The sequence below is a fragment of the Engraulis encrasicolus genome, chromosome 20, assembly GCF_034702125.1.
Source record: "Engraulis encrasicolus isolate BLACKSEA-1 chromosome 20, IST_EnEncr_1.0, whole genome shotgun sequence".
Taxonomy (NCBI): Eukaryota; Metazoa; Chordata; class Actinopteri; order Clupeiformes; family Engraulidae; genus Engraulis; species Engraulis encrasicolus.
The window spans coordinates 3,495,098-3,513,867 of record NC_085876.1 but is presented as its reverse complement, the minus strand read 5'-3'; the positions used below and the strand labels follow the sequence as shown (position 1 = coordinate 3,513,867).

The following is an 18,770-nucleotide window of genomic DNA, read 5'->3' as shown; positions in this document are numbered from 1 at the left end:
TACCCCTGGTGAACCTAAGACGTTTTATTCGTTTCCAACACAACACTATAAACTTCAATATTTCCTTGTGATGGTGTGAACCCCACCGCACTAATTTCATTCATTTTCTGATCTCTTTATTTGCTTTTTCATGTGTTTGAAAGTCAGTATCCTAGGTGCACATAGGTGCTGTACTGTAACGTTTGTTTTCTTAATTTATTTGTATGTTTAAGTATAGGCCTGATTTAGTTTCATTAAGGGCGTTCATGACAGCGTCTTTCCTGCGAGGTTGAAAATTTGCTAGGCAGCGAGCATGCTCAGTGTGTCCGCGTGAAGCATCCTGGTTAGAATTTGCCGTTCACGATGCAGTTGAAGGGAGTGACCTCTGCGCGGCAGTCGTGTCACATGGCGTTGAACCATCGCGGGAACAAAAGTTTTGTCAAGCTGCCACGCAGTAACAAAAACCTACTGCGCTGGGCAGAAGACCTCCTCCATGATGTGAGGAATCTGCCGTGATTGGTGTTCATAGCTCATGTGATTCATGTGTGTGTAGTTGAACGTGCTTCATTTTCTACATGCTGAAATGCATTTCATGCTCAAATGCAGCATACTCAGAGTGGTATCATCCATATGTATGGTCGCACAACCCACTTACAACAGAAAAAAAAGAAACAAACCACCCTGTCGTCAGATGCTCCATCTTCGCCACGTTAGGAGTGTATGCCGTAGGTTACAAAACCAGTATTATTCCACGGGCCGCCTGCTCGACGGTTAGAGTAGTGGTTGCGCGCCTGACTTCCATTCATGAGGTCCCCGGTTCGAAACTGCACCGAAACACGGGGAGTCTTTAGTTGCTGATGGTTAATGTGGAAACAGACCAGTTGCGAGAGACTTATCTTGTCTTTTATGTATGAAAGTGCACGAAACAGAGTGGCCTTTGTGGTTGGCGCGCCATGGTAAAGCTACATATTGAACACCTGGGTTCAATCCTCGCAGCATGGGTTGGCGCTGTTAAGTAATTTTAAAACGGTCCTATCTGAATGACGACTTTGGTCCCAAAACACAAAATGAATAGCCTAAAGTGAGTACTAATTAACTGAATTATTACATGGAAGTGAAGCCAAATCATCACAAATTTAACTAAGACTTGTACCATGATTCACTAATATCACTTTTCGACCAGGGCCAGCCCGGTGCTGGTGCTGGAGCCGGTGCTGAACTGGCCTCAGGCTGGCTCCGGCTCCGGCACCAGCACGGATTTCCATAGGGTTCAGCACTGAATGGAATCTTACGTCCGCGAACCGATATAGATTCTAGAGTAGTGAAGTGCAATAATGTTACCCTGGTAACAACCTCAGAGATCATCCACCATGGCGCCACGAAATGTGTGTCTTGTTTTGCTGGTCAGCGTTATTAAAATGTTTATTCAAAGTCAATATGAAGGGTGGTTGCGTCTAACCACACTGAACAGGCTGCACAGCAGAAGAAGGTTTTCCGTTAGACGTCGGGTACGTGTCCTATGAATTCCGATAGGCCTAGTGGGTGTCCTACTTTCAATCAAGAAAACAAGTCTAGCTGTTTAGACTTCAATTCGACGTGTCAGGACAGGAGGAGAGGCTTTTTTTCTGCTCTCGCTGGTGTGTAGGATTTGTGAATAGATACGAAGTATCCATTTAATCACTCCTCCAATCGGACTAGCCTTGGCTATACGTACACTGTATGCCCTTTACTGTAGCGATTCATGGTCCCCATCACTCAAATCTTGTTCTGGGCCCACATCCAGATGAGACAGCGTAATTACTTTGTAATTCAATGCATTTGACAAATAAACTCCTTGTATATGTTGCAAACTTAATGAAAAATGTCCTTACTTGTGCTTTGATTTCGAGGGTTCGTTATTACTCCTCACAATAAATACAGCTCCGGTACTGGTGCCTTGAGTTCATAACCGTGTCTTAGGTTTCGTTTTGGTCACATGACCTCAGTTACTGGCTACTCAGCTCTTTGTATGGTCTTGTGCTGCCATCCTCTGGTAACAACGTGCAACTGCACAATTAAGTTCAAAACACATGACACCAAGACAGAGAATGGGAATAAGGGAATAACCAAAAATGGGGGGTCCACTACATAAAATTGAAAAAAAAATTTCTGGATTGAAAGTAGCCAACCTGACACCTACAACCATATTACAATCAACAATTTTGTAAGTGGTGGATGTATTATATAGACATATTTATCTGTTAATAGATGCTGTGGCTTCGGAGACAACGGACGTCTCCTGTGGTTTGGAGACATCCACGCACAAGCCATTGGTGGGATGTAATCGTGCCAACATTTAACCGAAGCCAATTCATTATGAATTTCCGAGTCTCCCCAGAGACATTTGAGTACATATGCCGCCGTGTCGGACCCACAATCGGCAGGATGGACACAAATTTCAGGTTATGCATCCCAGTACAAAAAAGAGTGGCTATGGCACTGTGGAAGCTGGCCACCAACAGCGAGTACAGGACAATCAGTCACCTGTTTGGAGTGGGGATAAGCACTGTATACAATTCTTTATCAGATTTTTGTGAGGCCGTGATGAGCGTATTACTGCCAATCCACTTACCTGCACCAGAGGCACGAAATTTTTTGGAAATGGCTGCTTACTTTAAAGACAGATGGGGTGTTCCACAATGTGTGGGTGCTATTGATGGGAGCCACATACCCATAATAGCACCACAAGAATATGCCAGTGACTACTACAACCGGAAGCATTTCTACTCTATAGTGTTGCAGGGAGTTGTGAATGGTAAAGGGCAGTTTTGGGATGTTTGTGTGGGGTTTCCGGGAAGGGTACACGACTCCAGAATTTTTAAGCAATCTGATTTGTGGAAGAGGATAGGGGATGGGCAGATGTTTAATACTGATATTCAAAACATTGCAGGACATGGAGTGGGACATTACATAATTGGGGACCCAGCGTACCAGTTACAGAGATGGCTGATGAAGCCGTTTTCTGACACTGGTCGACTGACCCCAGATCAACAAACATTTAATTACAGAGTAAGTAGGGCACGGTCAGTCATAGAGACAACGTTTGGCCGACTGAAAGGCAGGTGGAGATGCCTTATGAAACGAAATGACTGCAAATTGGAAATGGTAAAGAAAATGGTAATGACATGTTGTGTGTTGCACAACATGTGTGAGGAGAATGGAGACCGGTGTCCTGAAGATATTTCAGAAAGACTCACACAACCTCCCCTTCGGGTTCTACCTGAACGCGGGGCGCAAGAGGGAGCGGATGTAAGAAATGCATTGATGCGCTACTTCAGCGGAAATGTGTGAAAACAGATAATTTATTAAATTCACATAAATTATTATTACAATACAAATAGCGTAAATAGTATAAACAGTATAAATATTGTAGAAGAAAAAAGAAAAATGTATGAATAGTATAGCAGTGTGGGTGTGGGTGGAGGTGCGCACTAGTGTGTGTGTGTATGTGTGTGTGTGTGTGTGTGTGTGTGCGTGCGTGCGTACGTGGTGGTGGGGGGGAGGTGTTTGTGGGTGTGTGTATTTGTTTATTGCTCCTTCTCTATGGCGGTCACAATGCGGCCTAACAAATTGATGAGTGCAGTGCTAGAGGTGTCCATTCTCTGTAAAAAAGCCTCATTAACACATTGAATACCGGCGGTGCTCACGGAATTATGTCGTAGAATACCAGCGTTCTAAGCCCTTTTTTACGTTTTTTTGTAGACTCACAGCTTATTATGTGATAGGGCCACTGAAATATGTTATGACTCGTTTGAAAGTGGAGACGCTGCCCTCTTAGTAGGTGAAAACTGTGTGTCTCTACGAGCTTTTATTGCCGAGTAAACCCACGCTAAACCGAAGTGGGTATCCATGGAATTCAGCTACAATCGGAGATATTGAGGTTTTTGTGAAGGGTGCGCTTCTTCAGAATGTGACGAGTTTGAAAGGGGATGAGTTGGTTTTAATCACAATTTGGTGCAAGGTTAGCTCTGACACACATCTTCCTGCACGTCAAGACACGCCTCCTGCTCTAAACCACTACGACACCGACAATCAATGCCCTTCGAAATCCACGTTTTTCACACAGACTGAACACAAGCTCTTTGCACACATGCAGAAGGTCGGACATTTGCTAAAATAGTTCCCGATGACTCCCGAAATAATAGCCCAACATTGACAACAAATCCCAATGATATGATGCTTAGATGTAGCCCATCCGATCCATATGTAGCCATCTATGCTAGCTTCTGGCTTTTCACATACAGGAAGACAGTTCAACATAGGGGTGAATAATCAAATAAACTTATCTGGTTGGCGATCAAACTTCTAAATCGGAGCGCATTACTCCAATTACAATTCGGGTGCCATTTTGATCCAAGGAGCTGGTAAAGGTCTAGGTAGCAAGCCCAGAAAGTTCAAGATACTCCTGGCACGATATACAATGGTCTCTGTGTTTACCTATTGCGTGAAGTCAGACACAATACACGCTACCGATCGTGGGCTACTAGGGAAACAACAACATAGCACGATTCACGAATACGGCAGCACACCTCCTGCTCTGTCACACTACGACACCAGCAATCGATGCCCTTTGAAATCCCCGTTTTTCACGTGGACTGAACACAAACTCTTTGCACACATGCAGAGGGTGAGACATTTGCTAAAATAGCTCCCGATGACTCCCGAAATAATAGCCCAACATTGACAACAAATCCAAATGATATGATGCTTAGATGTAACCTAGCCCATCCGATCCGAATCATATGCGGTGGCAGATGGACACTCCCAACTGAGATCGCTCCCGGACGTGTAGTCCCAGGTGTTTCTATCACTCCCGGACGTGTAGTCCCACCCGGATCGATAGTCTGGCTAGTGGGAGCGAGCCGACAGGGGAGCGTCCTGCGTTGGGAGCGACAATCAGGGAATCATGATGTAGCCATGCTAGCTTCTGGCTTCTCACATACAGGAAGACACAGAAACTTATCTTTTTGGCGATCAAACGTCCAAATCGGAGCGCATTACTGCAATCACACATCGGGTGCCATTTGGATCCAAGGATCTGGTAAAGGTCTAGCAAGTCCAGAAAGTTCAAGATACTCCAGGCACTATACAATGGTGTTTACCTATTGCGTGAAGTCAGAGACAACACATGCTACAGTGACCGTACTAGGGAAATCAATGCAGGCAGCGCGATAGGCGACATGGGTTGGCATCCAGACATCTTGGTAAGTTAAATTAAAATATCCAAATCATAACACTCAAACATCATAACAATCAAACAACTTTGGACTGCAAATGTTGTCATTTATGTCCATCACAGAGCTACCAAAATCACATATATTGTCCATTGAAGGGTGTAGATTCAAAATATGATATTTAAATTCAAAAACGTATTTTTGCGTTTTGGTATACAACGCATGGGCGTGAAAGACGCATTATTACGTCGTCGGTACTCAATGTGTTAAACTGGCGACTCTGTTCCAGAAACATATGGTCTCTTCGTTCCTCCATACTCTCCATACTCTCCAACAGCTCCTCTTGGGGAGATTTCCTCTTCCCTAGGGAAAATGAAAATAATAATACAAAAAAAATTGTTCGTCACTGTTTTTTTTTGTCAGAGGTAGGCCTACATTTTTGTAAAGCATTTGTGTAGCCTACTGAATACCAGACATGGCAGACAGGCAATACCGTGGTTAGAAAGACAAAATGCACAGGGTGACATAACTCACTAACAAAAACATTAGACAGTCAGGCTCCTCACCCTTCCTCGATTCTGTGCGCACTGACGATGATGGCGCAGGCTCGGCTGGCTCAGCTGGTGGCTCTTCAGCAGGGGCCTCCAAATCATCTGCTTCATCTGATAAAAAGAGTAAAAGCACAACTTACACAACTATTGCTGTCTGATGGAAGAGCAAAACACAACCTCAGAGGTGTCAAAAGTAAAATATTTTTTTGTGGTGTAATTACAACACTAGCACATAGCATTACATGGTGTACATTTATTCCATTCTACCTAATGAGACAGATGGACTGTGTTGTTACTGAAAAACACTGAAAACCTAACAAGGACCCACCACAAACTTGATCCAACCAGTGCAGGGTTAACTGATTGTAAGACAAGTATGCTACACAGGTCTACAGGTTACCCAGATAAGTTACTTACAAGTGTTGGAAGGAAACTGTGTTTCTTTTTTTTTTTTTACTTTTACTTTTACTTTTGACACCTCTGCACAGCTTACACAACTATTGCTGTGATAGACATAACGCTAAGTATAAAGATTAACAGTGAAATGACTCTAGAGGGAGCTAACTTTCTTCTAATATTGGTAAAATAGGCAAATATGTAAATATGTACAACAGGGTGGGGGCATGTCACCAACAATAGTTGTAACTTCCATCGAAACTGAAGCAAGAAGACGTACAACTGCGTTAAGCAATAGGACCTAACAAGTGGTCACACCATTTGTTGCTAGTTGCTACACGACCAATAACTTTGAATCAGGTGCAATGACGTAAAACTACGTCTTAAATACGAATACATAAAACTGAACAAGTATCTTACACAAACACAAAGATGTACACGTACCATGTTCGACGTACTGATTGCACATCCCCTCCAATATCTCTGTGGCAGTGCGCTCGTTTGCGGCTACTACCCTGGAGTTCAGGGCTCCATCCAGGCGGTTGGCTGGTCTGCGACCCATAACATTCTCCAAAAGTGTTACATTTATGCCACTTTTTATTTTACTCCTCCCAGCACCACTTCTGGCCATATCTGCATTGTAGTCCCGGTATTCCTTTTTTATTTTTTTCAATTTATTTGTAATTTGTTCCACCGTTCTGTGGAAGCCCACCCCAGCCAATTCTACCCTAATTTCCTCGTAAATCTTCGCTTTTCTAACAGCCCCCTCTAACTTCTCCTGAATTTCGGTAGATGCCCATATGCCAATTAACGCGTTCATTTCCTCAATGGACCACGACACATTACTTTTCTCACCCAAACTTGACATTTTACGGCTGGTTACAAGTATTAGCTAGAGGTATGTTGCTAAAGCTAAAAACATAAGTGACGTTCCCCAACGCGGCGTGGTTGCTGTGACAACAGCCATAGTGACGTTTGCGGTGCTCAACTCTGACCCAGCAACTTCGCGGAGCCGACGGTGCCGGTTTTTTTGGGCACCGGCACCAGTCATAATTGGTCGAAAAACGTGGAACCGGTGCTGAGCCCGGCACCAGCAAGGCACCAGCACCGGGCTGGCCCTGGTCGAAAAGTGATACTAGTGGTAACCTGTATCTCTACCACAAGACCACCCGATTTCTCTCCGAGACGCAGAGAAAGTCTCGCATTTCACAAGCATGTGCCGACGATGGTAAGCGCGTCATGGAATTAGCGCCATGATTATTTAATTCCACGAGAGGGCGCCCTGGTACACCCGCTGTCTAAATAGGTAGATCCACCCACAGACCTATAGATCCACCTTCTTTGCCGCTGTTGAAATCTCGTCGTCCTGATGTGTCCAGCTTGGTTGCGACGCAGTTATCCCCTCCTTTTTATGACCAAGCAAATCACGTTTTGATCAAATCTTTTGCTGCGTGGTTGCAAACGAGCCTATTGTTTGAGTTGCATGCTGTGCCCTCAATTGGCTGTGTTAGCCTGATTTTCCAATTAGTGGAGCCTGATTGGTTAAGCCATATGATTGGCTGATTGTGTGCTTGCCTGGTGTATTTAAATCCCTGTGCAGGGATCTCAGGAGGCTCATTCTTGTTTTGAAGCACATGTGTGCTGTAGGCCCCACCTGATGCAAGGTGTTAGGACCTTTTGGTGGCTCTTTTTAAGTCATGTGTTTTGACTCCACCATTTTCTTTTTGTTAGCTTAATTTTGTATGTTTGTTTTGTTCTCCTTTTAGCTTTTTTTGTAAATAGTTTCTTCACTTTTTGGGACTTTGGTTAAATAAAAACCCATCATTTTTTCACCCCTTAATTTTAGTGTCACTGCATGGTTGAATTTCTCCTGGCCTCGAGGCTACCCTACAACATTCCTCAGTTGCGATTTAAATGTACGCTTACTGTAGGTTTGATTCCTTTTGCAATATTGTTGGCCTAACACAGAACAGTTCAGACATTGTTTCAAAATAACTGTTTATTACACAAAATTCACATTTACAAATATCAAAAAGATTTCACTTACAAATACCAATATTGAAACACAAGAGCAAAACATTAAGAGCGTATTAAAAAAAAAAAGTACAACTGACCCCGTTTATGGCAAAAAAGTGCAAATGCAAGTCAATCAGTGTGCACATTTGGTTCTTTGATTGAAATAATAATAATAAAAAAAATCCACACCCATCCCCAGTGCAACAAATGTCAGTTAGGCCTACAATATTTAAGACTTGCCAAAAAAATTGAGGCAAAAACAAAAAATCACGAGTCATCTTCAACTTCCTCCAGCAGTTGAATCAACACCTCATCCTCCTCGACTTCCGCCAGACGACCTGACGAGGCGAAACGAACGACCAAACTCTCTTCATTGACGGTCGCAACAACTTCCCCGTTGTCCATCACATGCTCCTCCATCGTGCGCCACCGCCGCCAACATGTTGTCGCGCATGTAGTTAAAGACAGCCGAATTCATTAATGTCAGCGCCTCTTCTTGGCCGTTGCTTTGGAGTAAAACAAGCACCCCACTGTAGATGAAGAGGTAGGTGTTGCTACGCTGTAACATCTTGGACCGTTCACAACAGTGATTGGTGCATTTCGAGGTGAACTTCTCCTGTGCTGCATGACATCTTTTGCACCTGGGCTTCACAGCCAACTGCACTCCAGACACCTGCCCCTGGATTGTTGATTCAGCCCTCACGGGAGTGTCCACTGAAGCAGGTTGTACAACCGGCGGAATAGCCGCCACGGTCGTAGTTGGTGTGCATATCAACATGGTTCGTTGTCCCTCTCTTCTAGTGGACAAGGCCGTGAACCTGTACGACCGTCCCTCTGACACCTCCGTCACGAGACGGTCCCAAACACTCAAGGACGTTTGGCCTGTGGGATCACAGGCCTCGAACACCTTCAACTCCGTGGGGATGCCGTTCAACGGCACCATGCGGCTAGCAGTCTCTTGCAAAATGTGCAAGTTGATTTGCCCGACCTGTAAATGGAACAAGAGCGACAAATGAATCTTCCTGTTACGCTCCAACACAATATGGCCCTTATGGAGCGAACTATAAAACCAATCTCAACCTTTTAAAAGTATCAGAAACAACACCTTTTAAAAGTATCGCCCAACCAGTGGGATTTTAATTGTGCAAATTAACAAGGACATTAAACAAACATACAAATACACCACAATCCCATGGCTGGAGAGGCAACAGCCAGTAGTTGCAACAAGTTAAGCCTCCCATGAGCAACTGGATCTTGCAGCTTTTATAGGGCTTGATTGAAGGGTCAGGTGCTGCCAATCAAGCCACTCCCAGTCACCTAGTTGGAGTTAATTGGAGAAAGCGCTGGGAACATACAATCACAAAACACACAGCCGTAACACCCCCACCCTTAAAACAATGAATAAATAGTTTCTTACAATAAAAATACAATTTGAATATTGAAAGCAACACAACATACATTTATTCATTGTAAAAACAAAGGATAAAAATAGGGTTAAGATTAGGCTGTGAGTTACAAAAATGCATTTTCCCTACTCTCCCTGAACCTACCAAAACAGAAAATAAATACTGACTGCTACGCATCTTCAGCGGGTTACCCAGCTCGAGACAGGTGTCCCCTCCTGGGATAGACCGCCAAAAACAAACAAACTGCGACTACTACATGAGAAAGGTGTTAAAAAGGTTAGGATGGTTAAAACAAGATGAAGACAGGGCCAATTAAGATGCTGCTAAAAAGATTAAAACTAAGCAGCCAAACCGGTAGCTTCTTAAAAGGGTGCCACACCCCAAACAAGACGGCTACCACCATGAGATTATCATACAAAGACAAACACGTTCCCCAATACCCACTCCAAACATAGTAACACAAAAAGGTGACCAAACCAAAAAGTGGAGTACAGACACAAAACGGGTCCACAAAAGTAGCTTAACTACACAAACGACCCTACCAAAATGTGAACAGTCACTACCACTATACAAGGACACACACGTTACTATGGGAGGAAAGGAACAAAGTAACCAAACATCGTGAGACCCACAGCATAAATCCCCTGATCTGCATAGCCTACACAAAAAGGTCACAACATACAAGCTGAAATTGGACACGCAAAAAGTAACATAAGTGACCAACGTAGACTGCAACATCCACCACAAAATCGGCCACATGGTAGTACCCACTACCCAAATGTTGCCAGTTCACCCTAGAACTGCAACCAACAAGTGACCTACAAACATGGAGTGCAGCTACCACAAAACAGTCACACAGTTACTACACAAATCCAAAACAGCTACATGAATTTTAACAAACATACATTTAAACCTCATGGGTGGTTCATCCCGGACTCGAGCCCCCATGTTACGCTCCAACACAATATGGCCCTTATGGAGCGAACTATAAAACCAATCTCAACCTTTTAAAAGTATCAGAAACAACACCTTTTAAAAGTATCGCCCAACCAGTGGGATTTTAATTGTGCAAATTAACAAGGACATTAAACAAACATACAAATACACCACAATCCCATGGCTGGAGAGGCAACAGCCAGTAGTTGCAACAAGTTAAGCCTCCCATGAGCAACTGGATCTTGCAGCTTTTATAGGGCTTGATTGAAGGGTCAGGTGCTGCCAATCAAGCCACTCCCAGTCACCTAGTTGGAGTTAATTGGAGAAAGCGCTGGGAACATACAATCACAAAACACACAGCCGTAACACTTCCGAAAAATGAAACCTACAAAATAATGGGGCACCTAAGTCTCCACCCCTTCCGGGCGGCTTCTGGGGCTGGCAACGGAAAAACTTTTGACTGGGCTGTAATGGACTGATCAAAGCTATTTTCCGACCCACCTCGCATTTCCCCGTGGATCACACATATGCTGTGCCTCAGAATTAATAACAACCAATGGTGTGCTTGTTGACTTCACTTGGCAAGCGATTTTTGAGTTGTGAATGTGCAAAAATATGTAATTATTTGGACTACACAACAGACGTCGCATGTCCGACGTGCAGCCACTTAAGCCACGGTGCAGCGGTAGGGTTGGCTGTGCCTCGGTTCACGTCAGATATGCGAGGCGCAAGTGTAGTCTCCAACACAGTTTTGCACAAAAGCTAAAATAACGTTTCTTGCGTGCCGAAAATGAGTGGTCTTACGACGCAAATCCAAACCTTTCAAATTCACTGTCATCATATGTGAAATCCAGAGCACATGCCAAACGGGATGAGGATTTAGCTTGACTCGCTCCATTGACTCGCATTCAAAATTTTGCGAGCTCCTGCCCCATGTATCGGAAGTAGAAGGGCGTGACTTAGGTGCCCCATAACGTGTGTCGACTTCACAAGCACACACACAAACAAACACAACGTACCCGCTGCCTCAATCCTAATGTCAGAACCTCTGCAACAGTCTTCCTCTGGTTGACTTCGGCTCTTTTGGGTCGGAAAGTCAAAGACTCTGCAGGCTCCATCCTTGTCCGTTGCGACACAATGACGTAGAAACCGTCAGAATATCTGTTACCTTAAAAAAATGCAACATTTTAACAACTGACTCTTAGAAAAACTCGTGATATTGCGCGAAAATCACGCCGAAAGCGCTAATTTAATTGCCCTTGTAAGTCTACTGCATATGGAGAAAGTGACAATCAAAGCTGCAATACTTACTTATTTGCTTTTTGCAGTCGACCAGTTTCACAGCCCGTTGCATTTCTGTAGCCTGCTGGAAAAGTGCCCGCTTTTCTGGCGAGAAGCAGACCACTCGCCGATATTCTTGTTCTGCGGTTTGCAGACTGGCTTCGAAAAACCGAGTGGTGCTTTTTCTCGCCACCTTCACCGGTGACACGTCGTGCAGGAATCCTTGAATTTGCTCCTCTTCGACCTTCACTCTCTTCGATGGGCCAGATGACGCCATTCCGCTGATCTTTCTTCAAATTTTGCTTGCTTCAAACTTCTTCTTCGGGTCCTCTTCTCCGCTGCTCAGATGATTGTTTTCGACACTATCCGTTTCATCAACGGCCACTTCTCAACTTATACACTTATAATATTAATTCGGGTCCAACTACTCCTGATTGGGCTTGTATCTGCACGGCAGTCCTGGTGGTGGGTGACCCCTGGGCTCTGGTGTTATGATCGGGAGTGATTATATGTCCAATGGAGAGATGAAATGAGTGGTAAGAGAACAGTAGGACATTTACTGTATATGTCCCCAGTGAGTCTCTCTTCCGTTCCCCTCTCTTTCATAAGCTCAGAGGATTGTTTGTAGAAAGATGCAGACCCGACGCATGCGTGATCCCCATTTTTATACCGTCTCGGAAAGCAGCTATGATGGGTGCTCACAGCTTTTGCCTTCGGCTGTGATTATGTAAGTGTTTCGGTGGATGTCTCCTACAATGAGTTAGTAATAGTTCCCATAGAAAGATGTCTCTCTCATTCTCCTTCAGAGAACCGGGGACATATACATGTCCAAATGTTTTCTTACTATGTACAGTATGTTGTACAGTGCCGCCAGTTACTATTGGCACCCTTGAAGTTTAAGTACATTATGGGACATATCTCCAGACAACAAATAATAAGGTCAACCATGATTTTTCTATAGATAGCTTGTGGTTAACACTAATATAAAAATAATCAACAGCATTAAATACTAAACTATGAGAGGGAAAAAATTGAAGACGGTAAAGCTCCCGGGATCACTGGTATTGGCACCCTTTACTGGATACCATTGTGGAAACCTAATTTGACTCAATTATGGTAAATCACAAATGGGAATCACCTTTGACTACTTGCTGTTGCTCATAGAACATGAATTAGGCAAGGAATTATGATATTTGTGTTTAAATAACCACCTGCTACAGCTTGTGTGTCTTTCACCAATGTGAAGACAGAGGAGCTGCCTGAGGACACCACAAATACTGTTATTTGCAATAACAAGACCTCCAAATAATAAAAGGTCATCTCAAAAGACCTTGGTATACCATTTTCAACACTGTGTTGTGTTATTCAGAAATCTGCCAAACATGGAGCTGTAAAGAACATCCTTGGATGTGGGGGGTAGGGGAAGACATTATGATAAAAGTCTTTGGAAGTCGGTGCAAATAATGAAAAAACACAGGGGCTAACATCTACAGACCTGACTGTCAACTTTGAACTGTTTTGGGTAGTTTTTTTTTCAATAAGCACCCCGTGTTAAACACTACACAAAGTAGTGCCTTTTGGTTGGAGACCAAGGCAGACCACATTGCTTAATAAAAGTCATAACAGGGAACACCTGACGGCTGTATGAGAAAATACAGGCATAGCACAGCCCTTTTAAGAATGTTTTAAGGTCAGATGAAGCAATAGCACAGTTTTTCAGTGACTCACACAAACAGCATGTTTGCATACTCTGCAAGAAAGTCTTTAAAGGCCAACTTCCGATAAAACTCAGTTTTACTCACTCCTTTCGAAGATCGGACGGTCACCCCAAGTTAAACTCACTTGCAAGGCTCTCATAGCGGTGCGTCAACTTTCCTGGCTGTGTTTCCCGGTGTTTCCCAATTTACATAAATAATGCAGAGAAACGAGCGAAGTGTTTCGTCACGTCGAAAGAAGGCGTTGCCCACAAAGGTTTATATCGACCCATTTATCTAAAAACATGTCGAGTAATTTTTTTCTGCTTGTTTTCAAAACAAGCAACGTCTGGTGGCCCGAAACATAGCTTAGCTTAGCTATCAGCTGGTTGCTACTCTCAGTTACACACACAGCACAAAGCCTCATACATAAAGCCAACTCACTCTGGTTGCTCCGTGCCTGCAGCAAGCCTAGGGGTCGCTGTCGAAAGAGCACAGCCCTGAATGGAGCCTGCACGCCTCCGCTGGCGCCCCTATAGTTCAGTACCACCAGGGGAAGTGGCGACTGTTTGCCATTACATTCTCTCCGAGAACTGGAGGACTGAGCCAATCAGAGACGCGTTTCTTCGAGAGCAGGAGGAGTGAGCCAATCAGAGACGCATTTCCACGAGAAACACGGAACACTCTCTCGTTTCTCCACAAGCCACCTTGCCAGCTTGCAAAAACGTCTTGAAACAAAGCAACCAGCGCGTTTTTTAAAACAGGACCAACGCGTAACACATTCAATAACATTGGGGAACACGGCAGTATTAATGAAATAACGTTGAGAGGCGATCTTTAAGGAAAAGGACACCCTACCAAAAATCAAGCATGGTGTCCGATCCATAATATTATGTCACCCCTATTGGAGGCTTTGACCGTATCACAGGTATCATCATTTACAGGAAAATTTGTAACCATGGCAAGAACACTTGGTTTGAGTTGAACATCATATGCACTCCAGCAAGACAAAACCCCAAAGAATACATCCAAATGCACAGTGGATTGGTTGTAAAATGAAAGAACACAGTCATTGATGAAAACCAAAACCGTCGGAGGCTGCCATTGCTGTCTAATAGTGTGCAATTAACCCTTGAAGGAGGGGTGCCAATATTCCTGGACATGCCCTTTTTCGTGTTTTTGCTTGAAATTACAAAATGCATTTGGAAATAAATGCTTGGCAATTCTAAATATCTTATAATGTTCAATTAAAAGATCCTGATGGTAAAAGTTGTGTATATTTCCTTTTATTTCTGGATATATTGCACACTTTGTAAATAAAATTAAAGCGTGCCAATACTAACCGGCGGCGCTGTATGTATGAACATTTATGGTTGCATGCATTTGTGCTTGCATGCGATTAATATACAAATGCAGATCTCTTTATGACTCTGTGTGTGCGTGTGTGTGCGTTTGTGTGTATGTTGAGAATGTGGTTGTGTTTGGCAGCATATCGTGTGTGTGTGTGTGTGTGTGTGTGTGTGTGTGTGTGTGTGTGTGTGTATCTGGGGGAGGGGGTCTGTAGTGTACTTACAGTAATTTATATGCAACTACTGGGTGATTTGAGTATGCATATTTGGTACTGGGTACAATATTTGTTTTTTGTGTGTGTGTGTGTGTGTGTGTGTGTGTGTGTGTGTGTGTGTGTGTGTGTGTGATATGAGGGATGTTGTTGCTGAAGAAGATAATATCTGGTCGTAAATTAATGCCTAGCATTTTGACCTCTGTCGCCACTATTTTATCCGGATCCCACACACCAGCACTTTTACAACTGGCTGCAGTACGCCAGAAACCAGTGTGTGTGTGTGTGTGTGTGTGTGTGTGTTTCCCAATTGCAGGATATCTGTGAAAAGACGGTGGGAGCAAAAAAAGTCATAAAAAGGAAAGCAAGGGAATGGTAACCAACAAATCGTCAATGTTGAAGAATATTTGTGTGTGTGTGTGTGTGTGTGTGTGTGTGTGTGTGGTGGTAAATCACGTCAAATGAAATGACAGTGGAATTCGCTTGCGCACCACCTTCCTCATGGGGATCCTCTCAGAGAGAGAGAGAGCAAGGGAGAGAGAGATACAGAGAGAGAGGGGATAGAAAGAGAGGTAGAGAGAGAGAGTGTGTCTGTGTGTGTACGTGTACGTGTACGTGTGTGTGTACGTGTGTGTACATGTTTGCAGAGCTCTCACATGCATGCGCACACGCACAGATACACACACACCCACACACGCACACCAGCATGGACCGAGTGAGAAATAGATCTACATGTATGCAACCTTTGTTACATATCGCCATGTATTCCAGACACAGAACTACAAAAACAACCACTTTGCATTCAATTCTGTATTGGGTTGCACAGTTGAGAAGAGAAGGAAAAGAAGGGTCTAAAAGAGATGATGGAAGAGGGAAGAGATAATAGGTAAAAAGATGAAAAGAAAACAAAAGGGAAAGGGAGCGACACACTGAACTACACACACACACACACACAGACACAGATGTTCAGTATGTACCGTCTTTCTTTCCTTCTTTTTTCTTTTGTCTAGGATGCTGCGTGGGACGTGTCTTTTTTCTCTTCTATTTACTATCCCCCTATTCCTTGCCTGACCCGTGTGTTTGTCTGACTTTGCTTTTTTTTTACATCCTATGTGTACTTCGCTCTGCCTATGTGAGTGTGCGTATGTGTTTGTTTGTGTGTGTGATAGAGTTGTTTACCATTGTGAATGTCTTTTGATGAAGTGCTTGGTTGCAGGCGAGGCAGTAGTGTGTGTGTGCGTGTGCGTGTGCGTGTGCGTTGCTTATTTGCACACAGCAGACCGGCTGTCGAAAGCCATGGCCTCGTTCTCAGATGTCATTTCATGTGTGTGTGTGTCTGTGTGTCTGTGTGTCTTGGTTGCAGGGCACTACTCTGCTGGAGTACTGCACAAGCAGACAAATGCACAAACAAACAGGCACACATTCTGTGTATGTGTATGTGTGTGTGTGTCAGAGTGAGGGTTGCAGGGCAGACACTGTTGGACTCCAGTGGAAACATTTGGCCACTGCAGACACAGCATGTGTTTACTTATGTGTTAGAGTGTGTGTTGTGTGTGTGTGTGTGCGCGCGTGCGTGTGTGTGTGTGTGTGTGAGAGAGAGAGAGAGAGAGAGAGAGAGAGAAGCACTGTTCCAGTTATGAGGCCAACAAGTCCTCAATGGATTATTTTGACTGAACGCTAGAGGCTAGAGTTTTACCATAATAGATCCAGTAGAGCCCAAGACACACGCACGCACGCACACACGCACACACACACACACAGAGACCACCTCTAGCAAGATCAGTGTTGTTCTGACAGCATATTTAGGCTGGCAGAGAACCATGCTGGTGCCTAATCTTGCGAATACATAATCTGAAATTAGCCGAGGTGTTCATGCCGAAAATCAGGGAACCAGAAAGTTCCTCTCTGATGCGAACCAGGATTGTTTTTTCTCTGGTACCAGTGACCAGGGGCGTCACCAGACCTATTTTATAGGTGCACGTGCCTGGGTATTGATTTGGTGTGCCCTGGCATGAGTTTCACAAAAAAACAACAACCTTGCTACCTTGGAATTTAGCTAAAGTTTAGCATACAGAGTAATCTACAGAATGCACACAAAATAGCGTAAATGCACTACTTGAAATAATATAATTAACTTACAAGCTTTTTAAAACAAATAACTGTAAATAAAAAAAAATGCTTTCGCACTTTGCATATTCACATTATCTCTCGGTGCCCTAATGTGCCCCACTCGCTCAGACCGCTCTGTCATAAATTGCATTTGGGGTCTCGGACAGCGGACCGCAAAAGAGGTTGCGAGAGTAATCCTTCTCTTACTAATGACTCTAATAAGCAGAGGTGTGACCAAGTCACTAATGTGCAAGTCACAAGTAAGTCTCGAGTCTTTCCACTCAAGTCCGAGTCAAGTCACAAGTCAAGACACATCTGACCAAGTCAAGTCCAAGTCCAAGTCGTACCCCAGCCAAGTCAAGTCCAAGTCCAAGTCTCATTTTTTTTCAAGTCCTTAACAAGTCACAAAGGGATTTTCTATTTGCAATCACAATTTCGATCATAAATTCATTAGTATAATAATGAGACCTGAGTAAAAAGATGACAATTACTTAAACTGTCAGGAACTGGACAGATGAGGACCCAAGTGCGTCACGTTTTTGGAGTTTATTGAATATTGGGAAAGGGAGTTGGGAGCATGAATCCTGGAACCTGTGTGTGTGTGTCCCCCAGTGGCAGAGGAGCGTCTGGAGCAGGTGGTGGAGGGTCCGGAAGTCCTGGGGGGAACACACACACAACAGGGCAGATGAAACGCGGCAGAAGTACAGTTCTGGGTAAAATCAGAATCGTGGTTGAAATGACAGAAGGCAGGTCAAAGTTACCGGAGCAGGAGAGCAGAGGTTGTCAAACCGGTCCAGGTCGATCACAGGGATTCAGGCAGAGAGCGTTCGGGTTTGGATGCAGATCGGGAAGGAACAGATACTGGAACAGGAACGGGGTCAGGAGCAGGAATCGGATCAGGACAACAGACAGGGTTACTGGTGGTCAAGACGTGGACAAACAGAACAACAGGATGCCAGGTTTGAAGACGATCCGACAAGGACAAACACAAAGACAGGACTAGATATACACAGGGGAATCAGGAGGGAGATGGGATACAGCTGGGAGGTTAACGAGAGACAATGAGTAGAGACAGGTGAGGACAATCAGACAGAGCAGAGACAGAACAGAGAGAGTGGCAGATGATAGAAGGCAATTGAGGTAGTTAACAAACAGTAGAGAGAATCAGGTAGATAGAGACAACACCAGATAGTCAGACACATACAACGACAGACAGAGACAGACCAGAAGGAGAGAGAGACAGAGAACAAGACCGGCAGACAAGGAGGGACAGAGAACAAGACAGGCCCAGAGAGAGAGAGAGAGAGAGAGAGAGAGAGAGAGAGAGAGAGAGAGAGAGAGCAAAAGACCGGCAGACAGGGAACAAGGCAGGCAGAGAGAGAGAGAGACAGGCAGAGAGAGAGACAGTGAGAGAGAGAGAGAGAGAGAGAGAGACAGGCAGAGAGAGAGGCAGGGAGAGAGAGAGAGAGAGAGAGAGAGAGACAGGCAGAGAGAGAGGCAGGGAGAGAGAGAGAGAGAGAGAGAGACAGGCAGAGAGAGAGGCAGGGAGAGAGAGATAGAGAGAGAGAGAGAGAGAGAGAGAGAGAGGCAGACAGAGAGAGAGCGAGAGAGGCACAGAGAGAGAGCGA

At 44.3% G+C, this 18,770-nt stretch overlaps 2 protein-coding genes across 2 annotated transcripts; one reads left to right on the top strand and one right to left on the bottom strand.

Moving 5' to 3' along the window:
• The first annotated feature begins 1,145 nt into the window (after positions 1 to 1,145).
• LOC134436856 (uncharacterized) lies at positions 1,146 to 3,627 on the top strand. Its single transcript, XM_063186197.1, has 2 exons — positions 1,146 to 1,487; positions 2,227 to 3,627. The coding sequence occupies exons 1-2, from the start codon at positions 1,350 to 1,352 to the stop codon at positions 3,307 to 3,309; spliced, it is 1,221 nt and encodes a 406-aa protein (XP_063042267.1). The 5' UTR covers positions 1,146 to 1,349; the 3' UTR covers positions 3,310 to 3,627.
• On the bottom strand, positions 3,546 to 7,274 carry LOC134436775 (uncharacterized). Its single transcript, XM_063186124.1, has 4 exons — positions 6,584 to 7,274; positions 5,759 to 5,854; positions 5,451 to 5,555; positions 3,546 to 3,580 (listed from the first exon to the last, which is right to left on the bottom strand). Exons 1-4 carry the CDS (start codon positions 7,005 to 7,007, stop codon positions 3,546 to 3,548), a joined length of 660 nt encoding a protein of 219 aa, XP_063042194.1. The 5' UTR covers positions 7,008 to 7,274.
• Positions 7,275 to 18,770: the final 11,496 nt, after the last annotated feature.